Source organism: Brassica napus, chromosome C8 (assembly GCF_020379485.1).
Source record: "Brassica napus cultivar Da-Ae chromosome C8, Da-Ae, whole genome shotgun sequence".
NCBI lineage: Eukaryota > Viridiplantae > Streptophyta > Magnoliopsida > Brassicales > Brassicaceae > Brassica > Brassica napus.
Window position 1 is genome coordinate 45943705 of NC_063451.1, and position 19719 is coordinate 45963423.

Here is a 19719-nt window from a genome sequence, read left to right on the forward strand (position 1 = left end):
GATTTTTTAATTCTAATAAACTCCACTGTTATTGAGACACAAATTCTCTCTAATTTTACTCATAACATTCAACTTTATAAATATCATCTATACTCATAAGATTCTTATAATCTATGTAACAAAAAACACAAATATACAAACACGAAAAGTTGTGTATTACATTTTTGTTGTCATGTAAAAGATAATTGTAAAAAGAAATTTAAAGATAAAAAAATTATTAAAGATAACATAATCAAGAATCATGAAAAAATCATAGGTTGACCTTATAAAAATTTAAACAAAAATCGAACAAGACAAATTCAAATATTAAAAAATAAAAAATAAATTATTTTAACATCAAATAACTATATTTCTTGAAATAAAAAAATTTAAGTATTTTTATTGAAAGATAAATCTGGAAAGAAAAACATATATGAAAATTCATGCTATTCAATCATAATCAATGACAATTTATGCAATACATATGACAAGAATTCATCAAATCTACTTAACTCTTAAAAATCTTTGAACTTTAAAAATTTTCGGATTCCACGCCAATTCCATTTTCAATAGCCCCCTAAACTTTTTTTTTTTGTCACGAACTGAATACATAAACTAAAAACCGAGAAACTGAAAAAAAACTAAACCAAAATCAAACCGGTAAGCCCACCTAAGTTTTATGATGGTTAATGTCATTACTCACAAAATTTTAAATTTCATTTTATTTCCAGCTAGCATTAGCTTTTTCCACGTTATAAGCTCACGTGGAACTATGCTAACAACGTCGCGTGTCACCACAACTTCTCTCGCGGAAAGAATCACCGGCCCTCTTCGGGTTGGCATAAACCGGGAGCTAATATCGTGTAGTTAAACCGGGGGTTATTGTTTCTTCTGATAGATAAAATGTACATGTAAAGAATTGAAGAATGATGGGTTGTGATTTATTTTTAACAGTTACTCTCTCTTGTTTCTAACTCGTTTTGGTCTCAATTTTCAAATGTTAAGAGTTAACCAGCCATAACGTATCGAGAATCCGGTTTCATAAATTGAACCGGAAAAATAAATAAGATTATTACGGTTGAGACAAAAATGTAATTATCAGTCAACGGAGAGGGAGGGAGTCAATAGTCAATAGTCAATAGTCAATAGTCAATAGTCAACCATCATCTCTCTTTCACTGTGACTGTGTATTCTCGTGTCTCTTAGTCAAAGTTTCAATTTTTGAAAATCATATTCACTAATCTCTCTTCCTCTTGCGACATGGGTCATCTTCTTCACCATTACTGGTTGGTGATGATCATACTTGCTGCTGCCATCTTCCACTCCTCAAACTGTGAGAGCCTCACGTGCCATCCACGTGACCTAGAGGCCTTGCGTGACTTCATCAACGAGCTCTCCCCCAAGCCGGATAGTTGGGACTTCAACTCAACTGGAGATTGCTGTGAATGGGAAGGGATCACATGTGACTCTGTGAGAGTCACCAAACTGAAGCTAGTGAGCAAAACAATCTCCGGTAAGTTGTCTGAATCTCTTGGGAGACTGCATCACCTTAGAGTTCTTAATCTCTCCCGGAACTTCATCTCTGGCTCCATCCCTCCGTCGATTTTCAATCTGACAAACTTAGAAGCTCTAGATTTGAGCTCTAATGGCTTCACTGGCGAAGTCCCTGAGAGCTTGAATCTTCCTTCACTGAAAAGTCTCAGTCTTTCCTCAAACGAGCTGAACGGTTCGCTTCCGGTTCATATATGCCGCAACTCTGCTTACCTTAAGCTGATCAGACTCGAGTCCAACAGATTCTCCGGAGAGTTCCCATACGGGTTCGAGAAATGCTCTCTGCTCCAACATCTCTTCCTTAGCGGGAACGAACTCACTGGTAACATACCTGAGGATCTCTTTCACCTTCAGGGGTTGAGTCTTTTGGAGATTCAAGAGAATGGTCTCTCTGGTTCGCTCAGTCCTGCGCTTGGTAACCTCTCCAGCCTTGTTCATTTAGACATCTCATCGAATAGTTTCTCCGGGGAGATCCCTGACGTGTTCAAGAAACTGTCAAAGCTAGAGTATGTAATGGCTAAGTCTAATAGGTTCATAGGAGGGATCCCTAAGTCGTTGGCAAATTCAAATTTTTTGAGATTGTTGAACTTGGGGAACAACTCATTGAGTAGTCCTTTGTATCTGAACTGTGCTGTGATGACTAACTTAACCTCACTTGATCTAGGGTCTAATAAGTTCAATGGCTCTTTGCCGGAACATCTACCGTCTTGCAGACAACTGAGTTACGTTAGTCTAGCGCGGAACCACTTTGATGGGCATGTCCCTGAGAGCTTCAAGAACTTCCATCGCTTGTCTTTTTTATCTCTCTCAAACTGCAGTCTTGTGAATATGTCATCGACGCTTCTCATTCTTCAGCACTGCAAGAACCTGACAACTCTGGTTCTTACTTTTAACTTCGATGGAGAGAGTTTGCCTGATGACCCCAGTCTTCGTTTCAAGAAGCTCAAGGTACTTGTTGTACCAAATTGTAGGCTTACTGGTTCAATGCCAAGATGGTTGAGCAAGAGCAGTAATCTAGAGCTGTTGGATCTCTCGTGGAACAGTTTAACCGGAGCTATACCAAATTGGATCGGTGGTTTCACCAATCTTTTCTACTTGGATTTGTCGAACAACTCCTTCACAGGAGAGATCCCAAAGAGTTTGACAAGGCTGCATAGCCTCATAAGCCAAGAAATTTCAGCTGATGAACCATCTCTAGATCTCCCAATCTTCTTGAAAAGGAGTAAGGATGGAATATCTCTGCAATACAATCATGTTTTCAGGCTACCACCAACGCTTGAACTCAGCCTAAACAATCTCTCTGGACCCATTTGGGAGGAGTTTGGAAACTTGAAGAGCCTTCATGTTTTTAACCTGAATGACAACAGATTATCAGGACATATCCCTAGCTCGCTTTCAGGAATGACAAGCTTGGAGGTTCTTGATCTGTCAAATAACCATCTTTCCGGTTCAATCTCGTTATCTCTGCAGAACCTAACATTCCTGTCCAAGTTCAGTGTTGCAAACAATAGTCTCTCAGGGAGAATCCCTACTGGTGGTCAGTTTCAAACGTTTCCGAACTCGAGCTTCGAGGGCAACCATGTTTGTGGTGACCACCGCGGGTTTGATTGCCAAGCAGATACACCAGACCTACAACCACCAAATACCAGTGATGAGAGTGACAACAGTGGTGGTGACTTTGCCTTGGATTTTCATATGGAGTGGCTCTTGGGTTTGGTTTATCGTTTGTTGTTGTTATTGCTTTCCGTCACAAGCTGTTTCGATTTTAATCTTCACAGCATCAACGTTCATGTTACACAATTTACCACAATGTTTGATTATGGGACTGTTTATGTCAATAAATGATGTAGATACTCTGTTTTACTCAGTCTAAACGTTTCAATCTTTGAAGGGGATTAAACAATATATATACTACTGTATGTATGTCCTGATACGGAATATCTTCTTTCCTTTTCTTTTTCGTAGAAATATTATTTTCCTTCTCATGCACGTTCTTGGTCTATTTCCTTATTTATCTGAATATTTCCCTTTGCCCTCTTATGTACAGCCTTGCACTGCAAGCAAGCTCTTGTATTGATAATGCCCTATTTAGCTAAAGGGCTTTTATAAAATCCTCTCTCTCATCACGCTTACAAAAGGTATGGGGAATTCCATTTCCAATTCTCAAAACAACCAAACCTCGCCGGAGAAACCGAGAGATGTGTCAATGGAAGGAAAGAGGTGGTTGCAAAGAATCACACACGGCGATTGAAGAAGCTGAGAAGGAGAATCAATGTGAGTGCTTGCATGCGAAGATGCAGGAGTGCATGGAGACCCACTCTGATTACTATCACCCGATATTCGCTGCTGCGAAAGAAGCTGGTGACAAAGCGATACATAGGGAAGTCCAAGCCTTCATAAAGGAGTGGAGAGGCCCAAAGGTGGAAGAGGAACTAGAGAAGTTCATGGGATTCATGGAAAGAGGTGGCTGTAAAGAATCATTGATGGCTTTAGTACATTGCGATATGGAAGATTGCGCTAAGGAAGACAGGGATAAGTGTATGTCCGTGGTACGTGAATGTTTGGAGGCTCACTCTGATTACTATCAACCATATTTCAAGGCAGGAGCTGAAGCTGCTGAAGAAGCGATGGTTAAGCATATTATCGAAGCCTTCTCAACGACGTCAGATCAACCAATAGCAAAAGCAGGGGAAGACGAATCCGATGAGCGGTTCTTGGACTTCATGAAAGGAGGTGCTTGCAATGAACTCTTCACAGCTTTGCTAGATTTAGATTGCGGGGAATAAGAGTAGAGGAAGCGGCAACGAGGAAGTTTATCAATGCTTCGTTCTTTATTGTGACCGTTTTGATTTGAATAAATACTCTTGTTTTCTTGTAACGATATTTTTTTTGTTTTTATATGACTATGGTTCTACCCGGTAACCACAAAAAGAATAATAGGAAAAAAAAATGAAAAGAAACAAAATGATAGAGTACTTATTGTTCCTTGTCGGATTTCATAAGAAATGATTTTGCTTTATAATTCATTAAATATTGTTAAATTTAAGGAACAAAGAGGAATTACATATTTCCATTCATTCCCTTGATCACGATTTAAAGCTAATATAATTTTTTTTTAATAATTTTGTCCATTGATTTTTTTAACTCTCAAATTTATGGAAATACCCAAACTAATTCTTAAAATGATGATGTAATACACAAATAAACTCTTACTCCGAATATTTAATAGTCTGTAAGATATGCCTATAACCGTGTAGCCACAAAGTGAAATTAGCCACAAAGTGAAATTAGTGGTAAGCTTTTGAACATGAGTTGTTTAACAATTTCAAAACTGACCTATCACTAGACTAGACTATGGTGGTTAATTTGTTCATTGTTGAAAAAAAAACTATTTTATCTGTAGAAAGGACTATATGAATGCGTTGAAAAAAACGACCATATAATTTATTTGTCTGGAGATATATGAAAAATATATTAAAAAAAAATTACTCTCTCTATTTTAAAATTTAAAATTCTTTTCCTAAAATATAAAATCTCATAAAACAGAAAGAGTAATATATAGATAAATACAAGTCGTCGTGTCTCTGAATAAATAAATAAATAAATATTTGTTTCTATTACAGCACCCAAATTGTCTTTTTTGTCTCCTTACTTTTTCGTCTTGTTTAGGGTTCTCAAAGCTCTCTCTCCCCTCTTCTTTTCAGTTTTTCCCCAAAAAAATTCCTTATAATGAAGATTAATAGATTGACTCTCTCAGGATACGAATCCAAGTAAACATCTTCGCTGAAAGTAAAACATAAAAAAAAATCCGATCTTGGAGTACCCATCACCGCGGGCGTTTGTGAGTCTGAGTTATGGAGGGAATACAGAATCCTGTTGTATCTCGCAGTGTCGAAGAGGTCTTTGGCGACTTTAGGGGTCGAAGAGCTGGTCTCCTCAAGGCTCTCTCTACAGGTCTCTCTCTGTTCGAATCTAAAGTTAATTGCTTTCTCAAGAGATTAAAGCAATCAACAGTTTTGTTTTGTGTGCATGTTCAATTGGGTTATCTTCATACCCTGAGGATACAGTTTGCTCTTTCTTTAATTGCTATTTGTTGATTTTCTTAATGCAGATGTACGGAAGTTTTACCACGAGTGTGACCCTGGTGAGTTATTTCATCACCCTTCTTGTAAAACTTCATTGCGCATTTGTTTATTCTCTTTTTGAATTTCAACAATGGTTTATTATTGTTGAAGTAGTTGAGATTATATGCAAAAATCGCCTCCTGGTCTTGAATTAGGAATAATCTGTGGTGTTAAATTCTTCATGAGTTAGTTTACCGGCCTCTTGTTTATTTGTTTATTTTATATATTTTCTCGTTTCTATGTGTTAGATCTACAGTTATCATGGTTCTAGTTCATGTCTCCTCTGGCCTTAGTTTTTTATCTTTCATTATCTTCCTCCTCATCAGAGTAGGTTTAGTTTTCTCGAGACTTTAAGTTAGTGTTCTGCGTGGTCTCTCTTCTTTGGGTAAATCTGTTTTTTTTTTTTTTTTTTACTTGTGCAGACAAGGAAAACTTGTGTCTATATGGACTTCCAAATGAGACATGGGAAGTGAATCTTCCCGTCGACGAGGTCCCTCCGGAGCTTCCTGAACCAGCTCTAGGCATTAACTTTGCAAGGGACGGGATGCCAGAAAAAGACTGGATATCTCTTGTTGCTGTTCACAGTGACTCATGGCTCATCTCCGTTGCCTTCTACTTTGGCGCACGTTTCGGATTTGGGAAGAATGAGAGGTAAGCTTCCTCCTCTTCTCAGTGCTCCGTGTTCTTGTACACGTGTCTGTTAAACAATATATGGTTGTCTTAGGAAGAGGCTCTTCCAGATGATAAACGATCTCCCAACCATTTTCGAGGTTATAACTGGCAACGCAAAGCAATCCAAGGATCAATCTGCTAACAACCACAACAGTAGCAGAACCAAGCCTAGTGGTGTCAAGGTAATATATAAACCTTCTGTTCCCACCATTTTGTTTTTTATTTTCTCTGAGTCTTATCTATATCTGCTAACTTTCTCTCACATTAAGGCATCAAAGATGTCTCCACCACCAAGAGAAGATGATGAGAGTGGAGAAGACGAGGAAGACGATGAACAAGGTGCGGTCTGTGGTGCCTGTGGAGACAACCATGATGATTTCTGGATATGTTGTGATGCTTGTGAGAAATGGTTCCATGGAAAATGCGTAAAGATCACGCCTGCAAAGGCTGAGCACATCAAACATTACAAATGCCCTACTTGCAGTACCAACAAGAAAATCAAAGCTTGATAAAGGTGATAATAGCTAGCGAACAAAAAAGACAGAACCAAGAGGCTTTTGATTGTGTAATCTTAATGGGATTGAGACAGCTTTACATTTAGTAATGTTTTCTTCTTTTTTTTTTTTTGATTTTGCTGTTAATGTCATAATGCTATAAACTAATTTGTCTTTATGTTTCTGATAAAACTGTCTTTAAGCTTTTGATTGTCTCTGTTTCAATAGTGTTACAAACATTCTAGACACTGTAGCCTTCAGATGGCTCAGCCTCAGGGTTATGAAAATTTCCATAAAGAGATACAGAGGAAAGAGCAAGTACAAGGCGAAAGCTGCACAGATAAACAACACTGGGTGTGGTGAGATTACAGCCATAGCAAGGGCATAAGAGACTCCAAGAGACGCCCCAATCCAAAAGAACCATGTGGTAAACAAGCTACTAACTGGTAAGAGACAAAACGTGTAAAGCAAAGCGCAGCAGAAGCCTATAGTGTTGGAAACCCATAGTACAATGAAGAATGTCTGTTTCATCACTGCGGCGGAACCACCATCTTCGGATTGGCGTAGACCTCCTGGAGGCTGAAGAGCGGTTTGATAAGTGGATGTGATTATCAATGTGCATATGATCAAGAAGACTGCTCTACCTTCTTCTAAAGTGTCAGACTTTAGGCGTTTGATGCCAGTGGAGAAATAAGACCAGAAAGTGATTGGTGTCTTGTAGTGATCAGAAGTTGTTTTCTCTAGCTTTGGAAGAGATGTTGTCTCCTTGCACCCAGTTTTAAGAACAGCTTGTTCCAGTTCCAAGTCTCTAATCTGTCCTTGGTGTCTTAAGATATCAAGAAACGTTAAACCATCACCGTTTACTTCGTTTGGCTTCACCAGCTGACATTCTAGTAACAGTTTTATCGCCTGCATACATATATAAGCCTACAATCAGTCTAAGCAATATTCAAAAAATCACTAGTTGGTAACTAGGCGTTCTACAAAAGACTAAGGACTAAGGACTGTGGATTATTCAAGACCTACACGAAGCTTAGACGTTAACGAAATATTGATTTAATATTATATATATATTTTTTATATTTATATAAAATATTTTAGTTTTACAGATTTATTCTAGTTAAAATCACTGAAACTGTTTTAAAAATTTTAAACCGATTTGAGGCTTATAAATCTGAATTTAAAAAAAAATTGTTTCAGCTAAGAGCTATTTGCGATCTAGGTAGACACCGTCTAGACCGATTTCTAGAACCATGAATTTAAGTAACAAAATGTAAAGAAAAAAACTGAAGCTTATTAGGAACCATGCCTGACGATCTTCCTTATATGCTGCAAGATGCAAAGGCTTGTTGTGAGAAACATCTTTTTTATTCAAGATATCAGACTCGGTCGAAGCAGAATCTCTTTGGCTCATTCTTTGAATCCAACCGGTGAGGACTTGGAGAGTTTCATATCTACCATTAGTTAAAGCAAGGTGAAGAGCGTTTTGGCCATTAACAGTAACATCTTGGATACATTCAGGGGAAGAAATGAGACATTCTGCCACAAGATTTGCATCTCCTCTAACCACAATGAGATGGAAAGGCGTGATGCCTTCTCTTCCCTTAACGCGAGATAGTTCGGGATCAATACCTAGAAGCCATGTTATGAAGTCTCTATGATCTTTCTGTACAGCAAGATGCAATGGACTGTACCCGCTTGTGTTCAGCTTTGTGGCAAAAGATGCCTTCAGATTCAGCATTTCTGTGGAGAATGGTATGTTCCCGGAAGCTGCAGCTACGTGGAGAGGAGTGTTGACAAATGGTATTGAGTATTGGAATCCTATCTTATTGAGTAAGGAGCTCTGTTCTTATATATACAGAGATGATTACAAGAAAGGCAAGGCAATATTCTAGGAGATACAATAGACTAATTACAGACTATATAGCCGTTGATAGACGTTAATGATTATACACTTTCCATACTCTTACACACCCCCTCAAGACGGACGGCCATTCGAGAGTCCGATCTTGACTAGTAGAGAATCAAACCGTGTGCGAGGTAATGGCTTCGTCAGTGCGTCGGCAAGTTGATCAGCTGAGTTGACGTGAGATACGCGCAGTTCACCGCTTTGCACAAATTGTCGAACAAAATGATAGTCAAGAGCAAGATGTTTCATTCTGGAATGAAAGACCGGATTGGCAGCAAGGTATGTAGCGCCAATATTGTCACAGTAGATGACTGGTTTAGTAGGAGATGGGGCTTCAAGCTCGGACAGAAGAGACTGAAGCCAGCAGACTTCAGCTGTAGTGGATGCAAGAGACCGATACTCTGCCTCTGTTGATGATCGAGCTACACCAGTTTGTTTCTTAGATGACCAGGCAATAGGATGACGACCAAGATAGACTATATAAGCACCAGTGGAAGTATAGTCGTCTCGGTTCCCAGCCCAATCCGCATCAGTGAACGCGTGAAGACTAGGAGTGTTGTGAGCTGGAAGAAAGATGCCGCATGTGGTTGTGCCAGCAAGATAACGAAGGATGCGCTTGACTGCTTGCCAGTGGTCAGTGGTGGGCTTGTGCATGAACTGAGACAGCTTATTTACTGGAAAGGAGATGTCAGGCCGCGTCAATGAGAGATACTGGAGACTGCCGACTACTGCTCGATATTCTGAAGGATCAGCCAAAGGAGTACCTGAAGACAACGTTAAAGTAGTGTTAGAACACATAGGTGTCTTGATAGAATGACAGTCAGCCATTTTTGTACGATGTAGAAGATCTAATATGTAACGACTTTGATTCAAGTGCATGCCCTCCTTTGTCCTAATTACTTCTATGCCAAGAAAAAACGACAAGTCATCTAAATCTTTTAAAGAAAAACGTTGAGATAGGGATTCGATAAACCGGGATGTATGAGAGGGACTGTTTCCAGTGATGATCAAATCATCTACGTAGACAAGCATGTAGATGAGAACCCCATTCTTGTTGGAGATAAAGAGAGAGGCATCCGCTACTGAGTTCTTGAAACCAGACTGGAGAAGAAACGTGCGGAGCTCATTGTACCATGCCCGTGGGGCTTGTTTAAGTCCATAAATAGCCTTCCGGAGCTTACACACTGCAGTGGGATTATCTTTATCAATAAAACCTGGGGGTTGCATCATGTAGACATCTTCTTTGAGATGACCTTGAAGAAATGCATTGTTGACATCAAGTTGACGCAGGTTCCAATTTTTAGTAACTGCAATGCTGAGAATGGTCCTGATTGTGGCCGGCTTCACGACTGGACTAAATGTGTCATGATAATCGACACCTGGTCTTTGAGTATAACCCTTGGCAACAAGTCTGGCTTTGTAGCGAGCTATGGAGCCATCTGCGTTTCTCTTTATGGTGAAGATCCACCTGCAACCTACAACATTAACATGATTAGCTGCTTCAGTTAGTGTTTCTAAATCCCATGAATGATTCCCTGTTTGAGCATCAAACTCATCACTCATAGCTTTGCGCCAATGGGGGCTCTTGAGGGCTTCAGCAACTGTTTTAGGAATCTGTTCCAAGAGCGAGGTAGTGGTAGTATGAAGGTTTTGTTTCTGGACTGGTTTCCGGGTACGAGTACTCGCGCGAGTAGGTTGAGGAAGTTGGGTTGAAGGTGGTATGGATGGAGGAGGTAAAGGAACATCGAGAGGTGGAGTGTTGCTGGGAGTGGTAGTAGCAGGAGGGTTAGGCTGAGGTGGGTTTGTTGCGGGTGGGGGTTCAGCATGAGGAACCGGTTGCGGTATAAGAGAGACAACAGGATGAGAGCGAGTAGGGACGTCTTGATCATCCTCTGTTGAAACTTTTGAAGACGAAATAGAGAATGGAAAAACCGATTCATGAAAAACTACATGACGCGAAGTATAAATCCGTTTTGTTTCTCTATCAAAACAGAAATAGGCACGCTGTGTTATTGAATAGCCTAGAAAGACACAAGGTGTCGATCGTGCATCAAGCTTGTTAGATGCATATGGTCTAAGCCATGGAAAACACAGGCAGCCAAAGATCCGAAGTTTTTCATAATTTGGAACATGTCCATGTAACTTTTGAAAAGGAGTTTGAAAATTTAAAACCGGAGTTGGCATTCTGTTTATAAGATAGACAGCCGTAGCAAATGCATAAGTCCAAAACGATTTAGGCATTGAAGCATGAGATAACAGAGCAAGACCAGTCTCGACTATATGTCGATGTCTACGCTCCGATATACCGTTATGTTCTGGAGTATGCGGCGGACTTGTCATATGAGAGATGCCATGAGAAGCTAAAAAGGATGCTAACGCTATATATTCACCCCCATTGTCAGTGTATAGAGTTCTAAGTTTGGTTTGAAATCGATTTTCAACCAAGACTTTGAATCTAGTAAAAACATCAAACACTTGGGATTTTTGTTTCAATGGATATAACCATGTATAGCGTGTAAAATGATCTACAAAAATAACATAATACTTAAAACCATCTTCTGAAATTTGTGGAGATGTCCACACATCTGAAAAGACTATATCAAGCGGAAAAGATGATCGCAAAGTAGAATTTTTAAAAGGCAACTTGTGCATTTTATTAATAGAGCAAGAAGTGCATGGAGAAGCCATTAAAACACTAGATGTAGTAGGTAACTGATAAATAGAAACTAGTTTTTGAAGAATTGGAAAAGCAGGATGACCAAGACGCGAGTGCCAATCAGACATAGTGGTCTTGACAGCTGAAGCAAACGCAAGAGAAGGAGGTTTAGAGGTTTTTGAGAGCGGCCATTCATAGGTACCATCTTTAGGCTTGCCCTCCAGACGAAGAGCCCCCGTCTGCAAGTCTCTCACCTGAAAGTAAGTTGGAGTAAACGTGACAGCAACCCCATTAGTTGAGCATAATTGAAACACAGAAATTAAGTTCTTTTGTAACGATGGAACACATAATACACTGTTAAGAAAGAAAGGTTTTGTATAAGAAGGAAGAGATAAAGAACCAGTGTGGGAGATGTTGAGGCCTGACCCATCACCGAGTAAGACACCATCACTGCCACTGTAAGGATTGTGGAGAGACAGATTAGCCAAGTCAGATGTCATGTGGTGAGAAGCGCCACTATCAAAGAGCCATGTAGATGCATCAGACATGATTGGTTGATTCATCGGAGAAGGCATGATTGCTTGATTAGCTTGAGGATGCCACGCCAGGTTGAGTTGTTGAGAGTTCCAAGACTGTTGAGGTCGCATTGCAGTCGCTTGTGGTGGCGTTGCTGCACCTCGAACAAGACGGAACTGTGGACAATACTTGGCACTATGTCCTTGTGTGCCGCATGCTTGACATCTGCCAAGATAAGGTTTGTTAAACCTTGGTTGAAATGTGGCTTGATTCCCTCTGTTCTGCGAATAGTTGTTGTGATTGTTGTTGTTGTTCTTCCAGTGAGAGCGTGGTCTAGTATCAGTAGCGTGTGCCACAATCGGAGTCGCAGCAGAAGAGTCTTTACACATGAGCATGGCCTCGCGATTAATGAGTCTTTCGTATAGCTCAGTGAACGGGATCGTAGTGTCACGGCCGTTGATAGCATCAATCTCTGGTTTGTACTCCTCAGGGAGTCCATCAAGAATTCTCTCAGTAACATCTTCTGGATCCATTGGCTTGCCGAGCAAGGCTAGCTCATCAACCTTGGACTTAACTAGGCGCAGATATTCACTAATGGTCTTGGTACCTTTGACAGAAGATTCAATTTGATTTTTGATCTGGCGCACATGACCACGAGTCGGAATGCCAAAGGTAGACAGGAGAATAGTCCACACCTCTTTTGTTGTTGTTGCACTGGAGACGACGGTCTGAACCGGTAAGGTGATCGCACCTATGATAGCGCTGTAGAGAAGCCGGTCTTGTCGCCTCCAAGGAGCAAACGCCGGGTTTGGTTGAGCCTCGCCATGAACATTAATAGTCGGAGCAGGTGCGGTGTTGTTATCATCAATAAAGTGATGAAGTTCATGACCCTCAAGAAGTGCACGGATCTGGCGACTCCACATCAGATAGTTCGTCGTGGTGAGTTTGGTCACGCTCGACATGTTGACCGAGAGCAGGGTGGTGCGTGGATCATGGGGATTGAACACAACCGTACGTTCAGCCGTGTGTTCATTCATTGTCATTGATACTTGGAGAGAAAGTTAGGTCTGAGACAAGAAGAAGAAACGAGATTTGGGAGAAGAGAGGCGGAAGAGAAAGGAAAAAAAAAATAGGTTTTCACCTATAGGGCTCTGATACCATATTGAGTATTGGAATCCTATCTTATTGAGTAAGGAGCTCTGTTCTTATATATACAGAGATGATTACAAGAAAGGCAAGGCAATATTCTAGGAGATACAATAGACTAATTACAGACTATATAGCCGTTGATAGACGTTAATGATTATACACTTTCCATACTCTTACAAATGGCACTGCGTTGATGTTATGAAGAATGTAAGGATTCTCGTCAACTAGAGCATAAAAGTCATTGATGCTTCATGTTTCTGCAGCATGTTGTAGCCTTGGATCCATGGAGAGAAAGAGAGAGAGAGGTTTTGAGAGAAAGCTCTGTATTCAAGAAAAAATGTTTGTGATCTAGACTCAGAAATTGTCTTTACCAAGAAGCTTCGAAGCAAGAACCACCAACAGACAAATGTTACAAAACAATAAAGAAAGTGAAAATATCCCTAATTAAGGAGCCACATGTACATGTGGAATAAGAAACAAACTAAGAACAAGTGGGACTCTCTATTAGTATCAGTATCAGTATGAAAATAGTATAACTATTTCACGCTCTCTGTTTCACTATGCTAACTTCTTGGAATCAAAGATTATTTTATCAAACACTCACAACTTTAACTCTGAAAGCCTCATGAAAAACTCATTAAACATACACAAAAATTTATATACATGTTTAAGGCAATTACTATAGGAATATTACATTCGGGAAGGATCTGAGATTTTTGGGGTTATAAACATTTCTTACGAACTTTCATAATGTTTTCTTTTAATAATTTGAGGACTTATAGCTATATTAAAAAAAAACTCAAAAAAAATTTGGGGCCAATACTAATGTTTCATAAGGATGTGTCTAGATCTGGCCATGATTACACTATAAGGAACTCTGAGTATGTCAACTGTTGAAAATGTTACATCATATGCATTTTCAAATGTCCCCTCCTCTGCATACAGTAATGTGGTATCAAACATTTCAGTTTCAAGGTTTTCTAAACCAGCTTAAATGGGGCTCAGGTACCACCGTCACATGCTTCCGCCACCCAACAACAGCTAGAAAAATGAGATAGATAACATGAAGCAGGAAGATGACAAAGGTCAACATGAGAAACATTACAGGATCTGGTGAATTTGCCGCCACTGCTAGTGCATAAGAAACTCCCAGCAAGGTCCCTATTGAAATATACCATGACGTAAACAGACCCCGGAGAGGTAAGAAAGAAAAGGTGTAGAATAGAGAGCAGTAGAAGCCTAAGGTATTGGAAAGCCAAAGAAGGACGAAGAATGCCTGTTTTGTCGGATCCTTGGATGAGTGATCACCTCCAGGAGGCTGGAGGCCAGTCTGATATGTAACTGTTATTATCAAAGTGAATACAATCAGGAAAGCGCCACGAACTTCTTCTGAACTGTCAGATCTTAGGCGTTTCAGACCAGTGGAATAGTATGTCCAGACAGTAAATGGCGATTTCAATAAATCAGATAGTGACTTGGTTTTTGGCATAGAAGCAGCCTCTTTACACCTGGTTTTTAAAATAACTTGTTCCAAATCCAAGTCCCAGTCACCTGAGTTCTCCAGGTTTCTTAAGATATCAAGGAATGTTAAACCATCGCCATTTACTTTATTCCTCTCCACCAGCTGACATTCTAGTAATAGTCTTACCGCCTACACAAAATAACATCATTCTATTAGGAATTTTGCTGTCAACAAACACGAATTGACCATGAAGAAAGCAGATAAACTAAGAGAGCAGAATTAGAGTTCGTATAATGTTGTGCAAATTAATTAATTTACAATCCATTAGACCCATATTTATACAACTTCAAAGTTATCAAAGTTTGATATTCATTTTTCCTTTAGAAAAACATCTTTATCTAAAAGACTTTTCCTAATCTTAAAAGTACTTCGTCCGGCCCGACGAATATGGCATTTTACTAGTGCACTGAGATTTAAATTACTTCCAGAATCAACAAATCTCATAGTTAACTCGATTCATTTTCACTCAATCCTGATTTGGAAAGCTTTATAGCAGGTATGGAATGGAATGCACTGGAGAAACTAAAACATGCCTGAAGATCATTCTTATGTGCTGCAAGGTGCAAGGCTGTGTTGTAGCTGAAATCTTCTTTGTTCAGAAAACGGAACTCGTTCTTCAAAGCTTTTCTTTGCCTTGTTCTCTGGATCCATCCAGTGAGGACTTGAAGAACTTCAAATCTATCAGTCACCACAGCAAGGTGCAGAGCATTCCGGCCATTCACACTCACATCTTCGATACATTCAGGGGAAACATTGAGGCACTCTGCCACAAGATCCACGTTTCCTCTTATCACTAGGGAGTGGAATGGGGTCATGCCATTTCTCCCTTTGACGCAAGCAAGGCTGTGATCATGCTTTAGCATCCAGGAAACAAAATCTGCATGACCCTTGTCTACAGCGAGATGCAATGGACTGTACCCGCTTGTGTTCAGCTTTCTAGCAAAAGATGGCTTAAGATTCAACATCTCCATTGCAAACTCTATGTTCCCGGAAGCTGCAGCTACATGAAGAGGAGTGTTGATGAATGGTACCGCATCGATGTTCTCAAGTATGTATGGATTCTCATCAATAAGAGAATACAACTCATCAATGCTTCCAGATTTAGCACCTTGTTGAAGTCTCGGATCCATAGCAAGAGGCAGAACCTTAGTGCTCAAGACAAATGTTATAATTTAATCAATAAAGTTTGTGCAAAAGGAAAATAGAAGGAAAAGAGTTTTTTGTTAAGAAATAACAGAAATTTAAATAAGAGTAGAATTTAATATCCATAGGAAGCAAATAACACTAGTATAAGGGAGATAGTTTATTATAAGGAAAAAGAAGAAGATGTAATGGTTCTTTGATTATAAACTCTTGTTCTTGTTTATGGTGTACAAAAGAGTGAGATGAGTGATGGTATTTATAGTGAACAACAATACATAAAATAACAAAGATGGTGCTTAATTTGGTAAATGAGTGGGTGATCATAGTGCTTGATGAGTAGATGATCATAGTGCTTGAGTTGGTAAAAGAGTGGATGATCATTTCAATGCTTAATTTATAACACTCCCCCTTGATCATCCATCTTGTATTACGTGGTGCCTCGTTAAAAACCTAGTCATGGAAAACCCAATGGGAAAAACCGTAGTAAAAGTAAAAAGAGTACAACTACGTAAGCTCTCCCTCGAATGAGTAGTCATAGAACCTTTAGAACAATGATAGATTTTCATCTCTCAAATTGTAACATTCTCTTTGGTTGTCTATCTTTTGTATGTTCTTTGTTGCCTCGTTAAAACCTTGTCATGGAAAAACCCAATGGGATAAAAAAAAACCATGATAAGGAAAAAGAGTACAACCACACTTAATATCATATTTCTTTCCCTGGAAACAATATCTTCAGGATATGCATTCCAATCAACTCTCTTCAGAGAATTAAGCTTAAGAGAATAAACTCTATTCATTTCTATTATGATATCTAGGGCCTTTAGACTTCTTGTCCATAATTCTCTTTTGACTTAGACAATAGTTTATTGGTCTATTTGGATTTCAAACCAAATTTCTTACATATAATCGTATAGAAATTCGTCTCGTACATACGAATTATTCATTTGTAACTATAGAAGTTACTATTATGATTTTCTTTCTTTTCATATGAAATTACATCTTTCAGTAATGAAAAAGATTAATAATTTTCTTAAATAACACTCTTACGTATGGTATTTCAGGACCAAACATATACGAGCGTCTTAAATAAAATACTTTAAGGATCTTTATGATAACATCTCAGTTTTAGATCTCCAGTTTAGAATACATAAAAACAATATAGTATTGTCAAGAGTTTTCTTTCAAAATATAATTTTTCTATAACTCTTCAGGAGTTTTGATTATATTCAAATCATGATTCTATTGATTTATAATCTCTTGATAAATACAAATGGATACATTTGTTAACCTTATAATATTTCATATATCCCATAAAATAGTTTGTTTCAATTCGATCGAATATGCAGAGTTCCCGGGAACATGATTTTGATATCATCAATCCTTCATGGATTATACTTTCAGGGATTAACATTTTTCAAGTGGATTGTTTTATTCAAGTTCTTCCTTTATTACCAGACTATAAGGAACTTGAAACTAGTTGCATCTACCATATGAAATTATGTCTCTTCACAATCAATTTCATATTGATCCTTCTTTGTGTGCAACGGTTCATTTACATCTCACTTGTTTTACACCTTTTAGTGTATGGACTACTGGTCCAAATACTTCTCTATTTCACAAGAAGTTTATATCTTTGTCTATTGCATCTTTCTGATTTGGCCAATCATTTCTTTGTGTACACTTTTCAATAGACTTTCTTTCATGATCCTCTTTCTCATTTATTATATCAACTGCTACTTTGCATGTATAATATCATCGACGTCAATTTTCTTATCGGTTCCATTTTGTTTCATACATGACATAACTTATTGAGATCTCTTCATTTGTCTCAGGTACCTGAATTTTCGTCAGTCATGTTTAATTTCTCTTCTGGAGATCATACAAAACTATATTGCCTCGTTTTGACCATTATCAATATATGCTCCTTTTTCATTTACGAGGATTTATCTTTGGAACCAATCTGTCTACCACGCTGCAGGCGTGACTAGCAGTTTGATATTGTTCTTGTAGAACATTTATTCTTATTGGAGCATTTACAGCTGGTATATGTGACTTGATCACTATATTTATATGGGTCGTGTCTGACAACTGCTTTAGTAAGTTTTGAAATGAATTATCTTTTGGACTTCTATTTCACATTGTGTTTAGCCCGAGGATCAATGATAATTCATTTCAACTTATTTTCTTTTCCAGCTGTTTATTTTCTCCCCCTTATGTTGGAAGTACTAACTCACTTTTAGAATTCATGTATAGCCTTACTTATAGTTTTCGGGGATGGCTCTGGATTCTTAAGTGTCAATAGAGATTTATATCCAACATATATTTCCAACCTCATTTGAAAACACATCTTCATTTGAAGCTCTGTGGCGGAGCAACATCCAACATTCTTAGATGAAAATGATTGGTTTCTGATTCTATACCAATGATGGGGAGAACTAGTGAATATTTATTGGCTTGATGCGATCTAATGTTGCTCAAAATGTTTAGCACTTATCTCAGTGAATGTGCTATAGTCGTTAAAGACTTTAAGAAGTGAATTCACCAATATTATAAAAATGCATAGTGGGTGATCAGTCCACTAACATCTTCGTTATTTATGCCAATATCTTATTTTGGCTGGTGAAAACCATATTACCCTTTTATCTTATGGGTAAGCAACATATGTCAAATCATTCGGAAGAATCTTCTGGTTCTTATATGACTATGCATATGACCTTTAAGTATATATTCGCATTATTAATGAACCAAAATGGTCTAACTGATTCATGCCAAATGTAAACTTCTAGTTTACTATACATTTATCTTCATTATACTAATCTTTGTGTAGTACAATATATAAGAGGCTGTAGATATTTTCTCTAAAATACTTATACTGCTTTGAGAATTATTTCTGATTGAAATGTATATATCATTTCGTTTGCTTATTGTCTCAACATAAGTGTCTCAAAATCTTACGGATTTACTTTGAGAAAAATTCATTAATCTTAGTTTTAGTGTAAACATAATCTTCTGGATGTTTGACTTATCATAAAAAGTGAGATTCTTTAACTCTTCCCCTCGAGAGTATAATACTACAGGTTTATCAATCTCGAATGTATCTCATTTTCTTAATCAACAACATATCCTACATGGGTTATGTATTTTTCGTAGATCCTTTTAACTTTTGATACTTATAAAAATACAATACCTTAAGAACTTTAAATTGCATTCTTAAGAACTTTAAATTTAATTTTTATGTGCAGTAACACTACGTATACTTCTGGAGCATCATATATATCCTCTTTTTAAGCATTCTATAAGTTTTACTACCTTGTATTGTACACACAATAAATTTTCTTTCATCTTCAAATGAATTCATAATTTCTTTTCTTTATTACCATGTTTATTTTCTCAACTTTAAGTGAGAGTATGAGTTCTATAAAGAAACTCTTTGGACCTTGACCTCATTTATGCTCACGTCTAAAACCACAATTTATGAGTTTTTAAATGTCATATTCTCTTCAGGAGAATGAATCATAATCAACTAGACGTGATTTATCAATAGATATTTTTTCAATATATATGCATCATAAAACAATTTCTTGAAGAAATTTTACTTTTAAACTTAACATCCAACATAGTTGGCTTTATTTACCGACTTCAGGTCTTGTAATCTTTAAATGCAAAATACAAAATGAGCTTTAGGTAATCACTTCAGGTGATAATACCTTTTTTATATATATTATCTTCCAAAACTTATGGATCTTTTAGAGTCAAGCTTTAAACTTAAAATCCTCAATATAAATGGTAATAAAATCAAAATATTTCAAATATATATAAATATGTATTAACAAAGGTGTCTTATTATATCAGAAAATAAATAAAACTTTCATAGTAATTATTATATAGACTATATTATTACTCTCATGCTTTTTAACAAAGTTTAACCTATCAATCAATTTAATGAACAAATTTATATCACTGCCAACTTTATGCAAATTGATTTATCTAATCAAGTTTGTTAA

The 19719-nt window shown here is 37.8% G+C and overlaps 4 protein-coding genes and 1 pseudogene across 5 annotated transcripts; 3 read left to right on the forward strand and 2 right to left on the reverse strand.

Moving 5' to 3' along the window:
- The first annotated feature begins 1097 nt into the window (after positions 1-1097).
- Positions 1098-3397, forward strand: LOC106397931 (annotated as a pseudogene).
- On the forward strand, positions 3394-5102 carry LOC111209083. Its single transcript, XM_022708853.2, has one exon. The coding sequence runs from the start codon at positions 3729-3731 to the stop codon at positions 4314-4316; it is 588 nt and encodes a 195-aa protein (XP_022564574.1). The 5' UTR covers positions 3394-3728; the 3' UTR covers positions 4317-5102.
- Positions 5103-5116: 14 nt separating this feature from the next.
- LOC106401884 (PHD finger protein ALFIN-LIKE 7-like) lies at positions 5117-7025 on the forward strand. Of its 2 annotated transcripts, XM_013842494.3 has the most exons (5): positions 5117-5484; positions 5642-5674; positions 6077-6305; positions 6379-6508; positions 6596-7025. In XM_013842494.3, the coding sequence occupies exons 1-5, from the start codon at positions 5385-5387 to the stop codon at positions 6833-6835; spliced, it is 732 nt and encodes a 243-aa protein (XP_013697948.1). In that variant the 5' UTR covers positions 5117-5384; the 3' UTR covers positions 6836-7025. The 2 variants fall into 2 exon arrangements, with proteins under 2 accessions (XP_013697948.1, XP_013697947.1); XM_013842493.3 differs by having other exon boundaries at positions 5162-5484; positions 6379-7025.
- On the reverse strand, positions 7019-8561 carry LOC106401883 (ankyrin repeat-containing protein BDA1-like). The gene is made up of 2 exons (XM_048767031.1): positions 8130-8561; positions 7019-7729 (listed from the first exon to the last, which is right to left on the reverse strand). Exons 1-2 carry the CDS (start codon positions 8559-8561, stop codon positions 7019-7021), a joined length of 1143 nt encoding a protein of 380 aa, XP_048622988.1.
- A 5113-nt stretch (positions 8562-13674) lies between these two features.
- LOC106398524 (ankyrin repeat-containing protein BDA1-like) lies at positions 13675-15788 on the reverse strand. Its single transcript, XM_013839063.3, has 2 exons — positions 15106-15788; positions 13675-14701 (listed from the first exon to the last, which is right to left on the reverse strand). The coding sequence occupies exons 1-2, from the start codon at positions 15700-15702 to the stop codon at positions 14021-14023; spliced, it is 1278 nt and encodes a 425-aa protein (XP_013694517.1). The 5' UTR covers positions 15703-15788; the 3' UTR covers positions 13675-14020.
- Positions 15789-19719: the final 3931 nt, after the last annotated feature.